At 41.7% G+C, this 17,755-nt stretch overlaps 1 protein-coding gene across 2 annotated transcripts in view; it reads left to right on the top strand.

The window, feature by feature from the left end:
- The window catches only part of Ism1 (isthmin 1), a 74,686-nt gene that overhangs the window by 40,971 nt on the left and 15,960 nt on the right, over positions 1 to 17,755 (top strand). Inside the window, exons 1-3 of one of the 2 annotated variants that reach the window (XM_090351985.1) lie at positions 4,065 to 4,256; positions 6,026 to 6,265; positions 16,328 to 16,592. In XM_090351985.1, coding sequence (XP_090208111.1) covers positions 4,158 to 4,256; positions 6,026 to 6,265; positions 16,328 to 16,592 — 604 coding nt within the window. In that variant the 5' untranslated portion in view covers positions 4,065 to 4,157. Of the gene's footprint in view, positions 1 to 4,064; positions 4,257 to 6,025; positions 6,266 to 16,327; positions 16,593 to 17,755 lie in introns of those variants that run through there. The other variant, XM_090351984.1, reaches the window with a different exon arrangement.

The following is a 17,755-nucleotide window of genomic DNA, read 5'->3' as shown; positions in this document are numbered from 1 at the left end:
GTTATCTGAGTTCTGCTGTGGCCAAAGAGCAAGCACTGAAGCCCTCTCCTGGCCACCCTTGCCTGTCCATTACAACCCTTGGCAAGCTAGCTCTGGCTTCTCATGTAAATATCCAGCCACAGCTCCATCTAATTTCTTTCTGGGAAGGCTGGCCTCACACTTGAAGAAATTTGTTGAAGTGTTCCTTTTAGACAAGTTCTCCCTTGGTCCCAGAAGGATTCTGGAAAATACAATTTTTCTATCTCCTTCTGTTTGTTAGGATGTTTTAAATGATAGGGGATGATGGGGGAAGGGCCAACTTGGTTATCTTGCAAAAATACTTTTTATATGTTATCTCAAACCGAAAGAATAATTTTTAGTTTGATATTACTTCACTTGTTAGCCTAACAGAGCATAAAGGAAACCTACTCCCCTTAGTTTTCTTTGCCAGTAACAGAGAAATGCGCAGCTTGAAGAATCACTAATGATCCACAGTTTGGAGATGAAAGCGCTTTATAAAAGTACTCAAAAAAGCTCAGCAAGTGTTGACTTCTACTTTGTCAGCTGGCTCCAAGAACCTTCATTAGGAAAGCTGTGCGGGGGTGGGTGACTTCTATCCACACAAAGCCAGCACCCTGCCCAAGTGTAATAAGCTGACCATCTTTCATCTCTTCTAAAGCATCGCCTGAGATCATAAGCAAGGTCACTCCCATGCCCTAAAATAAACATCCTCATGGTACACTCTGCCATCATTAGTGAGAGATTCCTCGGCTATTAGTCAGACTTTCAATCAGAGGTTCCAGTTGGTTCCCAACCAAGACTGAGACACTCCTGTATTTTTGAAACTTAATGTGCCAATGCCACTAGCTCCCAGGGATGTCTTTGGGGTCCCTGAAAAATGATTGAAGCACATATCCATCCATTTCCTCCCTATCAGAAATAGTTCCTAAAAGGACACTTTATGTTTGTGCTGACTGCAAAACAGGCCCATTGATTGTTGTTGTGTTCTTACAGAAAGAAGGGATGTGATTCCTGCTACACATAAGCAAAGTGAGCACATGTGGCCAGCCTCACTGTCCAGTTCAGGCTTAGTCCTGAGCACTGAAAACAAATGTGTCCCCTGGAGAGAACTGATTTTTTTCTTAAATATCAAGAATTCATTTTATTCATTCTTCTGCTTTTCTCTTCCTAGGCATTCTTGCTCCTTGATCATGTGTAAAGACAATTAATGTGCCCTCTCTCCTTTTATCTCACCAAAGGGGGAACTTTTGCTCTTCCCTTTGCAGTCCACCAGTGGCATTCTTGAACTTATTTTTAGATGTGTGGAGGTTTTCCAGACAAAAATCGATGCCCAACACAGATAAAGCCTACACCCTTGCCCCCCTACCCAACACACACCAGAATGTTTCTCATGGTTAGAAGAAAACTGACTGTTTTAATATAGAAGAACAGCCACATGCCTGGATGCAGGATGGCTTCTTTTAATCTGGAGAAAGGAAACAAGCATTGTTGATAATAATGTGCAGATGTCCAGCTCCAAATGAGGACATATTGCTAATTAACTATATTGTTAATATGTTTCGAGGAGAGAGACTGCAATGATGTTAATTATAATCTCTGTTGTTTGTTGTTCAAAGACTATCAGGCTGAATGCATTGCTAATAATATCTTCTCTAATATCTTCAGTAGAAGATGTCTGATTTTTTTCATGAGATTCCCACATAAAAGCCACATTAGAGGTAATGAGGCCTAGAGCCTCAGCCTAATTAAAACAAAGTCTAACAAGGCTCATAGCCATCATTATCATCAACTAGTACTTATTGGGTTCTCTCTGAGCTCATGGAATTGGGGGGATGCAGTGTTCAGAGACTGCAGATACAGCCTTTTTTATGCCCTGCAGGAATTTGTCATCCAGTCTGCCTCCAAGAAGTCTGCCTTGTTGTATTAATCTAGGAAAAGTCATCACACCCTTAAAAAGAAAAAGGGCTGGTGCTGTCCTAACCAGGTATAATCTGTTACTGGCCTATGCCTCTTCTGAAATTTCTGGAAGGGTCAAACAAGCCCTGCTTCTACACCAGCCTTGGATATTTACAGAATAGGGCCAACAGGTATTTGCAGCTATTAGTTTCCCCAAATACTGATCTATCACTCATTTCTCTAGCTTGATTTTATCCCTTTATATGGTCCTTCTAATTTGTCTTGCCACCTAGATCTTCAACAAGCCTCTTTCTCCACTGTGTTCCTAACCCTATGCTAAGTACTAGCTGGGAACTCCAGCCATCCTTACCACTCTGACCCTCAATGTGGTTGTGGTAATCCACCTTGGTCACAAGGACAGCCAAAATGTACAGTTGAATAATCCCAGACCAGTGATGTACTCAGCCTAAAAGGGGCGTAAATGGCTGCATGCGGTGGCTCAAGTCTGTAATCCTAACTACTTGGAATGTGGAGACTGGGAGACTGCAGTTTGAGGCCACTCCACACATAAACATTCGTGAGATTGCATCTCACCCAATGGCTGGCTGCAGTGGCAAATATCTGTTATTCCTACTATCAGGAAAGCACAGTGACTGGGCACAGTGGCACATACTTGTCATCCTTAGTGACACAGAGAAGTGCAGGTAGGATGATCACAGCCCAAGCATAAAGCAAGATCCTATCTAGAAAATAACCAAAGCAAACAGTATCAGAAGGAGTGGCTCAAGTGGCATAGTGTCACTTGAGAAAAGGGCTTGTTGGCTATCCAAGCTGCAGGAGGACCACAAATTAGTGAGAGGGGAAATCAAGATATGGAAATAGGTGATAGATCCATATTTGGGGAAATTATGCTCAGTGTTGTCATACCAGCTTGCAAATAGCCACTTGTCCCTATTCCACAAACCATCAGGACTGGTTTGAATTCTCCTAGAGCTTTCAGAAGAGGCATAAGCTAGTCACACATTATACCTTGCTACAGAGTTGTACAGGGAAGTTGGAAAGTGTTTTCTAAGAAAAAAATGGAGAAAGGCCTTTCCCTGTGTTGTTAGTGGGTTCTATCTGTTGTCTCCCTTCCAACAATTACCAAAATAATGACTGAAGTTGTTATTGCTTTAATAAAATGAGGTTTTATTTTCATTTGTAGATAACCCATGATTTCCAGTTTCCTTGCAGGGGCCCAAGGTTTCCAGTTAACTATGTTGTAGAAGAAGTTCGAGAGTAAGCTAGCTATTTATAGATTTAGATTCATATTTCTTTATTACTCCCTGCCTTCTAAATAACTTCATAATTCAAGGCTGGTGTTGGGGGCCGGGTAGTTTGGGAAGAGATGGAGCAAGACCGCAATTGTGTGCATAACTCAAGCCAAAACATACCCAAGCCCCAATCCTCTGAGTATTCCCAGCAGAAGCACTTGTGTCCTGAACTGCCCAGTCAACACCCTAAGTCTGAACTCCTCTTTTATTGTACAGACACGATACAACCAACTCATCTTGACCATTCTGCTCAGATAGTATGGGGTACTGTCATTATCTTCTCTGCTTTTCATGGGAGTTCATGAAGCTCTAAAGAGGAAAACATTGAGTCTGATCAAGAAATCAGATTCAATTCCTTTTTATTCAGATAGCTAAACAAACTATTACATAGCAGCAAAAATTCATTTTCTACTTCTGATATATGTTTTAGTAATAGAATATTTCGTTTAGGAGAAAGGAACTCAACTAAGAGTGTATCTCATTTGCTACAATGATGTTCAGGCTTGAGTTGCAGGAATCCCTAAAGAATTTGGAAAACAAATACTAGGCACCTTCTTGGATTTGGATATATGAGTCCTGAGCAAGAAATTCTCCAGAAGAATCCTTTAGGACATAGCTGAAGATTGGATATCCAGGAATGAAAGCAAGAAAACAACTGCGTTCAGTTATCTTCCTTCTGGGGAATATAGATGATAGAGAGATCTCAGGCTGAAGAAAGACGCAGCATTCTCTTTCTATCTATTTATCTATCGACCTCTGCTGGACTCAAAGTATAGGAATGGTGTATTTGGCCTTGTTGTGTTGAGCAATGCCTCTGAATGCCAGGGCAACTCCCTCTTCAAGGATGTGCCAAAACACAAAACCATGGCAGAGAGGTGGCTGGAAAGGTGAACAAAGACACTGCCTCTGGCTACATCTCCTGAGCAAAATGGAAAGGCAAGCAAAAACATGAAGAGCGGCCAGCTTTCCCTTGTCGTTGCATGTTTTAAAGAGGAGGCAGACACGATCTCTGCCCAGTCTCCTTGGCCTCTTCAAAGCATTCACAAGGTGAGCTGTCTGTGTTTCACCCTTGAGCTGTTCTTGACCTTGGGCACCCAGAGCCATGAATGTTTTGATAGCAGATGTGACCATTTGGCTGGGTCGAAGGCACTGCGGTGGGGGCAGGGAGTACATGTGGACAGTGTGCTGGAATCTAACTCCCAGACCCCACAGTGTGCCCAAGAATAACAAGAGCATTAACCACTGACACAAATGCTGGTGAAATTCTATCTCCACATCCTCTTCTACTCATAAACATGAAAATGCCATCCCTGAAGAAATGGTAGATGGCTCCAGTGAGAGATCTAGGGAGAGCAGGAAAAGCAAGCAGAGGAAAAAGGCTACTTTGAGAAAGGAGTCCAACAACTTCTATCCTTCAGTCACTAGTAAAAATTTTCTCAATGGCAACAATATAAAGGTATTTTTCACTAGCTTAAAATTGGATTTTAACCCTTTAGAAAACCAAGGCAACACATTTTATAATACCTTTCTTTCATCCATTTTAAGGACAGACTTCCCCATTTCTTCATCATCATCTCACATGGTTCTTCTCTGTTTATAAGCCTAGTGGCTATTCTCTTCCTTCATATCTAAGGAATTCCTCCTGTACTAGCGCTTCTTACTGTTCATTACATTTGATAAAATATCCTTCCTGGATCACTACATTATGCCTTCTTCCCTCATTCAGATTTTGTTTTAGAAGTTACTATCTCAGGGAGATTTTTCTCTGTCTGCCTATCTAATGCTTCTTATGTCCTTTTGTCTTTCCTTTATTCTTAGCAGTCACAAGTCTCTAATCTGGTCTGATTTTATTTATGTGTCTACTCCTCAAAAGAGTAGGTCCTATCCTGCCTTATCCATTGATAGCTCTTCTGTGCCTAGCCTGTGGTTGGTGTTCATGGATTGGGAAGATGGACAGACTGATGGATTATAGTATAGAAGGGTAGGTAGACAGATGGATGAATGGATAGATGGATGGACAAATATGAATAGATACATGGATAGAGGAATTGATATGGGTAGGCAGAATGAAGGATGGATGGGTAGATGGACAGATAGATAAATGGATTGATGGGAGGAGAGGCAAATAAATATGTGAATACAATCAACAGTTTGCCTTAATTTCTTGTCTAATTTTTGTCCTATTTTTCTTCTCATGACCCACATTAAAAAAAAAGAAAAAGCAAATGAAAGCTAAGACTATAACAAAATCCAAGATGGCTAATTGGTTGAAGCTGTAAGGAGGAAACTATAATTTGGTTCCAGTTGTGCATGACCAACTATTCTCCTTCAAAACAGCTCCTTTGTTTTGATGTACTTTTTTTTTGCCAGTCCTGGGCTTGAGCTCAGGGCCTGAGCACTGTCCTTGGATTTTCTCAAGGTTAGAGCTCTACCACTTGAGCCTCAGCACCACTACCAGCTTTTTTCTATGTATGTGATACCAAGGAATTGAACCTGGGTCTTTGTGCATGCTAGGCAAACACTCTACCACTAGGCCAAACTCCCGGCCCCTGTTTTGATGTACTTTTATGCTTAGAAAATAGTACAAAACTCATTCACACTTACAAAATTCCTGCATAGAGAACTGGGAAAAGTATACTGAGGATTTGGCTTTTTAATGCTAGAGAAACTGAGCCATATGATAGCAAAGTGAGTTGGGGTTACTGGCTTACGCCAGCCACCGTAATTCCTCCTGCTGCTGACCTCAACACAGTGTTAAAAATGACCATTTAAATCAGGCGCCTCCTACTGAATGCTCATTCTCTTATTTGTTTTAGAATAACCTCAACCTGGAGAGTGACTCCACATCAGAAACCAGCTTTCCTCTTTCCAAAGAATCACCAGGAAGACACCTGGACCACCAGCCTGAACATCAACCATTCCCCAGACAGCGATTCTCCCAAGAGACTGGGCACCCTTCCTTGCAGAGAGATGGCCCCAGATCCTTCCTCCTTGACCTACCAAATTTTCCAGATCTTTCCAAAGCTGATATCAATGGGCAAAATCCAAATATTCAGGTATTTCTTGGCAATTGATTCTCGTTTCCTGATCTCATGGCAGTAGGAATCTTAGCTCAATTTTCTTCTTCATTCCTTAAATAATGATTGCTTCGGATCATATTATCTCTGTCAGCATAGGCATGACTCTTGATGTAACTCTCTTGAATTGTGAGATGCACTTATTCTATAAACCACCGAAAGCAAAGAAAACACTACTAGTGAAAGCACAACATAATCAAGATTATAAGAACTCTGACTTCAGAGTTGTTGGAAGGGACTAATAAAACAAAGTAGTGCATCCTAAACATGACAAAATGTGGTAGCTATAGGGAAAGGCCAGCCTGGGTTATGAATACACTAGGCAAAGCACTCAGCGAGGCATGTCTTCTGGTGCCCCTCTAGCTGGCCTCCAACAGCAGAAACTCATTAGGAGAAGATAGCCTTCAGTTACTCTTAAATGTAAAGAACTAACAAAAAAAATTACTGTGGTCAAAAGAAGCAATCTGAGAATGGAAAGTTCCTAGGAGAGCGATAAAAAAGTCTTATTATTATGGGATTGGGTGAAGCAAGAAGAAATGGTAAATGAGGGAAAAGGTGCCTGAAATTATCAAGAATAACAGTCATCCACACTGAAATAGTATACTTCATAAAGCAAAAAAATGACCTGATTTGACTCTCCAAACACTGTCACAAAGGAGACAAATCCAGTGTCACTTTTCTAATATCATAAATAATGCAGCAGGTACTCAGAAAGTTATTATTCGGTTTATCCAAGGTTATTGTCTAGTTAACAGTAGTGGTGGGCTCAAATTCAGGCTCTCCAGAGGCTGTGTTCTACCAACAGACTCCTAATTATTTATTTATTTTGCATTTGTCCTGGGTCTTGAACTCTGGATGCTACCCTTCAGCTTTTTTTATTTTTCTCTCAAGGATAGCACTCTACCACTTGAGCCACAGCTCTACTTCCAACTTTTTGTTAGTTGAATTGGAGATAAGTGTTTCACTGATTTTCCTGCCCTGGGCTGGCTTTGAACCATGACTTTCAGATCGCAGCCTCCTCATTAGCTAAGGTCCTAATGCCCGACCACACTCCTAATTTTAAATGTTGTTTGTACTAATTCTATTCTCCCCCATTACCTCCCCCCCAAAAAATGTCCCCCTGGTATCTGAGGGGGGCTCACTCCCTGGTGTTTTACGCTCTTGCTTCTAAAGTTTGCTTTGATTCTTTTCACATGTGTAGGAACAACTTTCCTTTGCTCTTCTGCTAGGCACCAAAAGCTTGTTCATTTTTGTGGCAGAAAGTTCCTCAGCATACTTGGAACAATTAATCTGTTTTCCTTGACCAGAGTTGTTTGGGTTGTTAATATCAGAGTAAGACTAACTGATAAATGTCTCTGAGAACACATCTTAATTAGAATACATCAAATACCTGCTGCTGTGTATAAATACACTGCATGAGATTAGGGACAATTAAGAAATACAAACTAGTTCTCTCCTGGAAAAAGCATAGGTACAGACATTCTACCCACCACAAACGACATTGCCAGAAGGATCGCGGTGACAGAGGAGGCAAAGCATTGAGTTCTGAAGTGAAAAGTAGATGGGAAGCAGGACAGGACTCTGGATACTCTAGAATTGGGAAATATTTTGGAGGTCATTCAGAGAAATCATTGCATGCCCCAGTTCATATTTCTGATGAGTTCTGTGTTGTTCTAATCAATTCATTGGGAAACAAAGCCTTTATCTCCAGGAACCCCCTCTCTGAGAACAGGTCACCAAGACCACCTGATAAAAACCAGTAGATTCAGTTCGGGGAGAGAGAGAGACAGAGAGAGAGACAGAGAGAGAGACAGAGAGACAGAGAGACAGAGAGAGAGAGAGGCGGGGGAGGGGGCGGGGGGGAGAGAAACCTCCAGAGAGACCACACTCCATTTATTCCCAGCATGGAGGTCCTCTATGGGAACTAATTTATCACTGTTTATAGGTTTCATGGCTCTAAGACCAGACAGTCCTCATCCTAAGGTAGTTAGGCTATACCCAAAACAAACTTAAACTCCCTAAGGCTAGCACTTTTTCCCAGAAGCAGGAAAGATCACTGGAAGACCCAATGATAACGACTGAACTATTAGAATAGTTGATTTAAGAAATGCAAATGTAAAGTTACAGGAAAACATCAAGACACAGGCAATGGAAAGCTATGGGCCCAAGTGTCAGTTACCAGGTATGATAGGGTTCCTCCTGTTACAAACTAGTTTTCAGGACAAAACTGCTCAGATAAATCTATTGGTCTAGATAGGCTCATTTTCTATCCATACCCCACTTGGGCCTTTTCAACGCATTATATAAATGTTTGGGAAGGGCTATTGGGATTCCCGGAGCTGAGAATCCCAGGTTACTTTTCCAAAGAAAAACGAAAGGAAAAGGTGAGCAGGAATGGTGAGTCCTCTACAGCCCACGTGATAGATGTGTGCATGATCTCAATGGAGTAGCCCAGATGAAAATTCATTTTTCATCCTAATAAGCTGTGATAGATAGTTAAAATGGGACATAAGGGATGCTTTGGAACAGTTCCATGTGGAGGAGGAAGGAGGGCTGTCTGAGTTTCCGAATGTGGAAAGAACTAGGGTGAGGTAAGGGAACAGAGAATAACTAAGTTATCCGAAGCCCCACCTCCACACCCTGCTGGATTCTTGCAACATGGCTTTTGCTCTGGCCAAAAACAAATTCATTGGACTATTTTAGAACATAGCTTCCTCTTAAAAGTATAATTACAAGTGGCAATCATCTGCCTTCACACCATTGGAGACCCTGAGCTACCTGTTTCTCTGGACTTTATAACAGGTGAATGTGACAATCCATACCTAGTTCCTGCTTTGTTCTCTCCTATCCCAAGACAGGCACAGGATCAAGAGGTTTATCTTGGTGGGCGAGGTAGCACACGCTTGTAATCCTAGCTACTCAGGAGGTTGAGATCTAAGGATCAAGGTTCAAAACCAGCCTGGGTCCAAAAGGACCTGAGATTCTTATCTCCAATTAACTTCTAGAAAACAGAAGTAAGGCTTCTTGGCTCAAGGGTAGGGTGGTAGCCTTAAGCTAAAGAGCTCAGGAACAATGCCCAGGCCCAGGGGTAGGGCAATAACCTTGAACTGAGGAGCTGAGGGATAGCACCCAGGCCAAGTTCAAGCCCCTTGACTCCCCCGCAAAAAAAGAAGTTTGTCTCTAAGTCTCTACTTCCAAGAGGTATTATTGGGTAGGAAAAGGGATGGCTGGCAATTACCTTTCAGATGATAAGGACCACCATAACTCTCAAGAGTAAAGGTTTTCTATAGCTCCAAATAGCAGAGTTATTGCTAAGAATGGACTTGAAACTAACAAAGCTCCAACATAGATCCTATTAAAGTTGAACACCCAAAGAGACTAGGCTGAAGCTGACCTCTTTGCCCAGTCATTTGTTCTATTTCTTCCATTGGCATTTTAGGTAGTAGGCCAACCAATGTTCAGTTGATTTAATGACATGTTGTCCCAAAAGTCAGTCCACATTACTAGCCCTCTGTTTTCAGAAGACCAAAAAGCTTGATCACTCAGAAAGATGTTCAAAGAACAAACCAGCCCCCTGAGTGCCTATGTCTGTGTATACTTATAAGCATACCTTCCCGCATGCACAGCCTCACCGGCTACAGCCCCATGCACCACTGCACTTAAGTAAACTAGTCCCTTGATGGTCCTTTAAGACACGAGATGCTTCCTAAAAAGGAGTGATAGTTTCCATGCTGGCAGCCATCACCACTGCCTTAAAGCTCTACTCTTGAAATTCACTGGTTTGACACAGGGCCAGTTCAACCAAGCAGACAGCCCCCACTGGTCACCACAGGCTCCCTCCAAGCATTTGGCTCCATGGGTAGTGGAGTGAAGACAGGTGAGAGGGTTTATCAGTATGTGTCAGTGGAGCTTCTACTGCCTTATTTACAGAAGACACCCCCTCTAGCCCCAGCAGTTTTCCGATAGTGCATCTCATCTAGTTATCCCTAATTGGAACATAGGAACTGAAGAATTTTATGTTCCTATCTCTGAACCCCACCCCATCTCCACCCCAAGCTCTGAAGGGTTTTCCATGCTCCAGGGCTGGATCTTTCTGTCTCTCTTGTTTTTAAAAAAAAAAAAATAGTCTGTACCTCTCCAAAGGGACATTGCTCTTCAGAGCATCATGTCTCTTAGGCCTCTTGACTATTAAGGAAGGAAAACTTTGGCAATGCCTATTATGTGCTTCTATCAAGCATTCTCAACCCCATGAGTCAGCCAGTCTCTATTTCAAGCAAATCAGACTCTCCATTTTAAAACTAGCTTCAGGCTGTGGAAGTGGCACAGGAGGAGCATATAAAAGAAAAAATATTGTCTCAAATGAATAAACTGAATCTCCATGTTAAATTGAAAACAATGTGAAAAGTCACAGTTTGCAAATCATTTGGGGGGGCGGGGGCAAATCATTTGGGGGGGCGGGGGCAAATCATTTGGGGGGGCGGGGGAGGAAGTAAGTCCCCCAGGACGAGTTAGACTTGAATTTTAGTGTCCTTGGCTGAGGTTTAGGGTCTTCAGCTGATGGTCAGATAGCCAAAGACAAACATCTCTAAAGTAAACTCATTATTAGGCTAACTGTATCAATTCATTACTACAGTAGCTATTCACAACTAAATATTTCTCTTTTCTGGATCAAACTAAGGTTAGTATTCATTTCAACCAATATGTTTATTTCTTTTCTCTCGTTGAGAAAGGGACTTAAAAACAAGCCTCTCTTCCCTGACACAAACCTATCTACATGCCTATGGGGTTCCACAAGATACAATTAGAGTACAGAAATGGTGAGACAAAGGATAAACTAATTCAGCAGTGCTACAGTGACTGGACACTGTGTTGAACTATACAACTTGTCTTGGAGGGGGCTGGAGGGGAAAAAAAGGGCAAAAACGAAGAGGTGATACTGTTCCAAAAGAAATATACTCAATATCTGATTTGTGTAACTGCAACCCTTCTGCATATTATCTTTACAATAAAAATTTTTAAAGATCCAATCAGAGATGTTCACTAGGGCTAGAAATAGCTTACATGCTTCTCCTTCATCTTCCTCCATCCCATCTTCCTTCATCTTGAAAATAGTTTGTTAAAGGCCAGTCTGACTAGATAAAACCCAAGACATTCTTGTGCTTAAAATCCAGACTCACACACCCACGGGGACAAGTCTGTACTTCCATGGGCACTACTGTTGATGACATGAACTATACAATGACAGTCATGTGTGTCCAAGATCTAACACCACAAGTCGGCCAACCGGGCTTAGGGGTCATTGGTCTCATGCAGGTTTTTTGAATTCTCTATGCCTCAGTTTCCTTGTTTATAAAGTTGGAAGCACAATAGCATATACCATTACTATGTCATAAATATCCATGTTTGCTTATCACTATTGATAAGAATTCAGTGAGACCATCATATTAAGCACTTAGCACAGGGCTATATATGTAGGGAATGTCTCAAATAGGAAATGATCAGATGAAGATGACAGCGAAACATATAAGAATTGGGAATTCTTTTTTTTTTTTGCCAGTCCTGGGCTTGAACTCAGGGCCTGAGCATTGTCCTTGGATTTTCTCAAGGCTAGAGCTCTACCATTTGAGACTCAGCACCACTTCCAGCTTTCTTTTTCTATGTATGTGGTACCGAGGAATTGAACCCAGGTCTTCATGCATGCTAGGCAAACACTCTACCACTAGGCCAAACTCCTGGCCCCAAGTAATTGGGAATTCTTTTATAACTAGAAGGCTGTAATTCTAACTACTTGGGAGACTGACATGGGGAAAATTGGAGTTTCGAGCTAGCCCAGGCAGAAAATTCCATGAGACTCTATCTTAACAGGAAGAAGCTGGATATGGTGGTGTGTCCCTATCATCCTAGCTATGACAGAAAGCCTAAAATAGATTGTGGTCCAGGGCATGTGTTTGGGCATGAAGAGAAAAAGAGCACACAAAAAGGCTGCAGAGTGACTTGGTGGCACAGTATCTCTTTAGCAAGGTTACAGTCCTATGTTTAGACCTCAGTATTACCCCTTGCCCCAACAAATATAGTATTGTATTTGTTTGTCTGTTTTGCTTTGCTCTGTGTCTGTACCAGGGCTTGGACCCAGAATTTCACACTCTTTCCTGGTTCTATTGCTCTCAGCAGAAACTCTACTGCTTGGGCCACCACCCCCTACCTAGCACTGCTTTTTGCTGATTAGTTGGAGATGGTATCTCATAGACTTTTCTGCCATGACTGGTTTTAACAACAATCCTCAGATCTCAGCTTCCTGAGTAGCTAGGTTATGGATATGAGATGCCAGTACCTGCTTAAAATTTAATTGTTTACATGCTCTCCGCTTTCTTTGCTGTTTAACTTGGGAACTTGAACTCTGCAGGCAAGTTTCTATGCCTAAAAAGTGGATCTAAATTGTAGAGAATAAGCACTAATGTTTGTGCAAGCTTCTCAGAGCATTAGCCACAATTATCTGGGACTGTCACAGCTGTTTTTAGAGCATCTTCTCAGAGACGAGGACATATTTTCCTGTTCCATTTTGTGTTCTTTCTATTGTCATTATTTTGGAAGGAGAGATAGCCAAAGTCTTTGCTGCAGACATGTCCCTAGGAAATCTTTCATTTTGAATTTTTTCATCTCTAAGAAATGCTGAATCCTCTTATCCAGTGTTCACAGTTCACAGGCTTAGAAAAACCAGGAAGAGAAGACTCTTCAAGGTTCTAAATGGCCCTCATCACTTCCGTATTTTCCATGGCATTGGTTCAGAACACTGAGAATTGTCTTAGTTTTGCTATGGAAAAATGTTTTACAGAGAAACAGTGAGAAGTTTATTTCAAATGTAAGTTTTTAAAATATTAAAAGAGAAGAAAGCTGACTAAGGTATCTAGGATGTTTTCCCCCTCACTTCTTAATGTTAGGCAGAATTCTCTAAATTGGCACAGATTTTGGATTCAATGTTTTAGGAGCTTGAGGAGATTCTGACAGAACTTGGACCTGGACCTTTTGCAAGAGTTCCTTTTCGTTTATTGAGTACACCAAGATAATTCAATTACATGTATTAAAGATGAGAAAGGATGGAGAGGTCTAGAGCTAGCTTGGAAATTTCCAATGCTCAGTCCACATATTCAGCTCTGACACATAGATTACTGTTCCAGACATCTTTAGGAAAAAGAAAAAAGGAAAGGGGGCAAAACCATGTAAATAGAATGAGAACAACAGGAAATATAAAACTAATCCTTAGCATTTGAGAAGTCATTTATCATGCTCATTAAGTCTTTTTAATTGAATGCCTACAAAATTTCAGTTTCGAGATTAGATTGCTTTTTCTGATAACATTATGAACTTTCTACATTTGTTAATTGTAGGGAAGGGTGGGTCCTAAGATTTGTTTATTTTTTTGTTTTGTTTTGTGATTCATTTGGAGCAGTGGCTAGAAATTAAAGGGGAAAAAGAAACCTTTCAGCAGTTGAGATTTAGTCATTGATATCGTTTTTTTGGAGTAAATTTGTATTTTGCTACTCATTGCCTGGCCAGCTAAGAAATCTGTTTTGTTTGGATCTGAGCAGCAATTTAGGGAGAAAAAAAATCATATTGACGGTAATAGCTTGAAACATGGAATTGTTTTTATTCCCAGCTTAGAGAAATTGCAGGGCACGTTTTTTGTTTAAGCAATCCCTTTGACTCCAGACTGAATACAAATGGAATACCAAAGCTGTTGGGCACATTCCTCCTTATCTCCTACTTGGAGACTGATTTCATTACCATAATTGCAGGCTTGCCTAGCTCTTGGCAAGCCTCTCCCCTCCAAGACCCTTAATAGCTTTGCAGAAGATTGCAGCAGCTCAGTGGCTCTCAGCAGACAGAAGGGGACAGAGCCACAGAGAAAGGTTGGGTCTCCAAAGGCTCAGTATTACCTCTCCTGGCACTGGCTGTTTCAATACTGCCATACTCTTATATGCTCTCTTCTTTCACTCTTCCATGGTTCCATGTGGGTCCCAGTCATAATTACTCTCCAATAATCATCTAATGCAGTAAACAGCAATATTACAAGATTTGTTATTTTGGAGAGTTGATTGAAAGCTTCAAAATTATTTACAACTACGCAAGTGATATCAACAAGAGTAGGGTAATGATGGTGATGTGGGGTAAAATGAATAATGCCTTTCTTGGAATCCCACAATAAAGAGAAAGTTGTATCTGGCCTGCCACAGTGTTAGAATACTCTAAGACTGACGTCCACTCTCTTGACCCTGGCTTGGAGCTCAAAAAAAAACACAATACAGGATTACCATTCACTGAGTCGCTTCCTTTAAGTGTCAAACTGAGCAAGGTTCAAACCTGTCTATTCCACAAAAGGAAGGTGTTTGTCTCCAAGATGGGCACTCTCCAGGGTAACTTGGCAGAGCATCCAGCATCGCTTCAGATGTCAGGTCAGGGCAAAACTGAGAATGCATCTGCCCAGTACATCTTGCCTTGATTACTTGGGGCGCATGTTTCTGATTCATTGGCACGTAATTCATCCAGGGGTGTTGCAAGAGCAATGTGATGGCCAAAGGAACCCAATGAGTCTTTTACTACATTTCTTAAACAAGTTTCTCTATGTTGATTATCTCTGAAAGCCAAGAGGCTGCATTCTTCAAGCCTTATGACAAACTTCAAAAGTAGGCTTTGTCACTCCAAGGAACAAGTTCTAACCTTTCCTCTGGGACATCTGCTTTGACCATGAGGCTGGTTCTGGACTAGTAGTAAAGGGAAAAATCACAGTGGAAAATGCCTTGTCTTGAGCGTTTCATATCTTTCTACAGCCTCCTTCAAGAGCCCAATCTATTCCCTCTCTGTGCCCTCAATCTCACGAAGGGACCATACCCGATCAACAATTTTTGTTTGCCAGTCCTGAGCTTGAGCTCAGGGCCTAAGCACTGTCCTTGGGATTTCTCAAGGCTAGAGCTCTACCACTTGAGCCTTAGCACCCCTTCTGGCTTTGTTTTTCTATGTATGTGGTACCAAGGGTCTTTGTGCATGCTAGGCAAGCGCTCTACCACTAGGCCAAATTCCTGGCCCCCCTGTCAGCAACTTTTTGAGAGATAGTATATCCAAGTTGGTAAGAGCATGGCCTCCGAGGCCAGACTCCTCACCTGTCACTTACTAGCTCTGTGACCTTAGATAAGTTGTTAATGTTGGTATATGTCCATATTATTTTAAAAAAAGGTATCCATTTCTATATAGCAATCACCCAAAACTGCATAGCCTGCATCAATGCTTATGATTATCAGATTATTCATGGTCTTGTGGGTCAGAAATTTGGGTTCCAGATGGTATCACTGCTGGTAATTTCACTGGTGGTGAAGGATCCAAGATGGCCTCAGTAGCATGACGGGCCTGACTGAGATGCCTCACTTCTCCTCCACTTAAGCTGTCTCTACAAATGTAGTAATCTAGACTGGGCTTTGTTACTTAACTGATGAGAAGGAAGCTTGTAGATCCTCTAGGGTCTATCTTCCCACCCTTTAAACTGGACCAAGTGAGTCACAAGGGCATCTCAGATGGAAAGTGAGGGGAAATGGACTCCAGCAGTTAATCAAAAATATGACACACATACAGGACTTGGGGAATTGCTGGGGTGATTAGATAAACTCATATGGGCAGAACATTTAAAACAGTAATGATGCATTGAGTGCTTAGTAAGAATTATGTTTTTATTATGATTATTCTCATATCACTTTAGGAACACATCCAATACACCTTTGAATGAAGAGCTTCTCAGCAGTTTAGCCATTGGCAATATAGTCAGGAATGCCTTGTTTTCTCCCAGCTCAAGATCATATTGTTCCATCTAGTCATAGAATTCACATAGGCTATGCTGGGATGTTTCCATTCTCTATCACCCTGCAATGCTAGCATTCCTTCATGAGGGATGCAACCATCCTTTCCTTCATTTAGTTCTCTCAGACTTACTTTTAAGGGTCACAGTTTGGAGGCTGTTGACTCCACATTGACCCTAGCCTGTTCTGAATTCTTCAGGTCACCATAGAGGTGGTCGACGGTCCAGACTCTGAAGTAGAAAAAGATCAACATCCGGAGAATAAGCCAAGATGGTCAGTCCCATCCCCTGACTGGAGGGCATGGTGGCAGAGGTCCTTGTCCCTGGCAAGGGCAAACAGTGGGGACCAGGACTACAAGTACGACAGTACCTCAGATGACAGCAACTTCCTCAACTCCCCCAGGGGGTGGGATCGTCCGGCCGCTGGCCACCGGACTTTTGAAACCAAAGACCAACCAGAATATGGTGAGTTTACCACCCAATATTATAAAATTGGTGGGAAGAGTAAATGAAGATGATGAGGCCTGACATGGAGCCAAATAAAACCTCGTTTACAATATGTGGCTTTTGGTCTTCTGTGTGGAATATCTCATAAAGGCTCTGGTCCACAGAAGCCCCAAGGAGACACCAGCAGCCACATTTTTTTCCTGGAAGACTGTAATTTTAAAATCATATCAATTATCAGAGGAGACATTACTTTTTAAGGGTCTTTTGGGTTCTTGCTGTCTCTTCTGCCCCAACTTTTTGTTGTATTTCTCAAAATGGAGGAATTATTACATTATCTCTCTTGTATACTGTCACAAATATACATATAGAAAATCAGTTTTATAAGAGATGGATGTATTATGTTTGATGTTGGCAGTGAAGTGGCTCGTGGGAATGACATGTATGTCACTGGTTGTCAAAGGTCCTTCCTAGGTAGAAGAATGGAGAGGGAGGATGAGTGAAAATTGTCATAATATTCAATGTACACACGTAAAACTGGGACTAGGAAGTTAGAGGTGATTGGCAGGGGGGATATATGGAAGGTAGAAGAGGATGATAGTAATCATAAGAGGGTGATAGTAATCATAAATGAGATGAGAGGGAAAAGGTTGGAGAAGGCAGTCACTCACAGATCCAGCCTCCTCCTTCCATCATGGAGCTCTACCAACTACTAGGTCCTGAGAGTTATTCCCCAGACGCTCTTCATCTAGCTGGTAACCAAGAATAAAAGGGGCCCAGAGAGGGCACACATACTCATAACACACTTGGCCCAATAATAACACCCATCACATTTATTCAAATTCTGTTCATAAGGCTGCACATAGATGCAGAGAGGCTGGGAAGTATCTTTTAAGTATCCAAGAGAAAGAGGAAGCAGGTTTAACAAGAATTTGGACAGCCACGATGGAAATTCAGAGTGTGTCTTAAGAATATCTATCTCTTAGAATTGCACTTATTACCCTGATGAACTTGTGGCTTTCTCATCAGCAGATCTAGGCATAAAAGGCACAGGATGAGGGAGAATTTGATCACTTACACACCCACTTTCACCATATTTACACACCAAAACAAAGGGTAATTATGTATTATGGAATCATTTCTATACATTTAATAGAAGATTCAAGGCAACTTCCAAAAGAGCA

Source organism: Megascapheus bottae, chromosome 18 (assembly GCF_031878675.1).
Source record: "Megascapheus bottae isolate mThoBot1 chromosome 18, mThoBot2.hap1, whole genome shotgun sequence".
NCBI lineage: Eukaryota > Metazoa > Chordata > Mammalia > Rodentia > Geomyidae > Megascapheus > Megascapheus bottae.
Note: the sequence above shows the minus strand (reverse complement) of the source record. Positions and strands in the feature narration are given on the sequence as shown.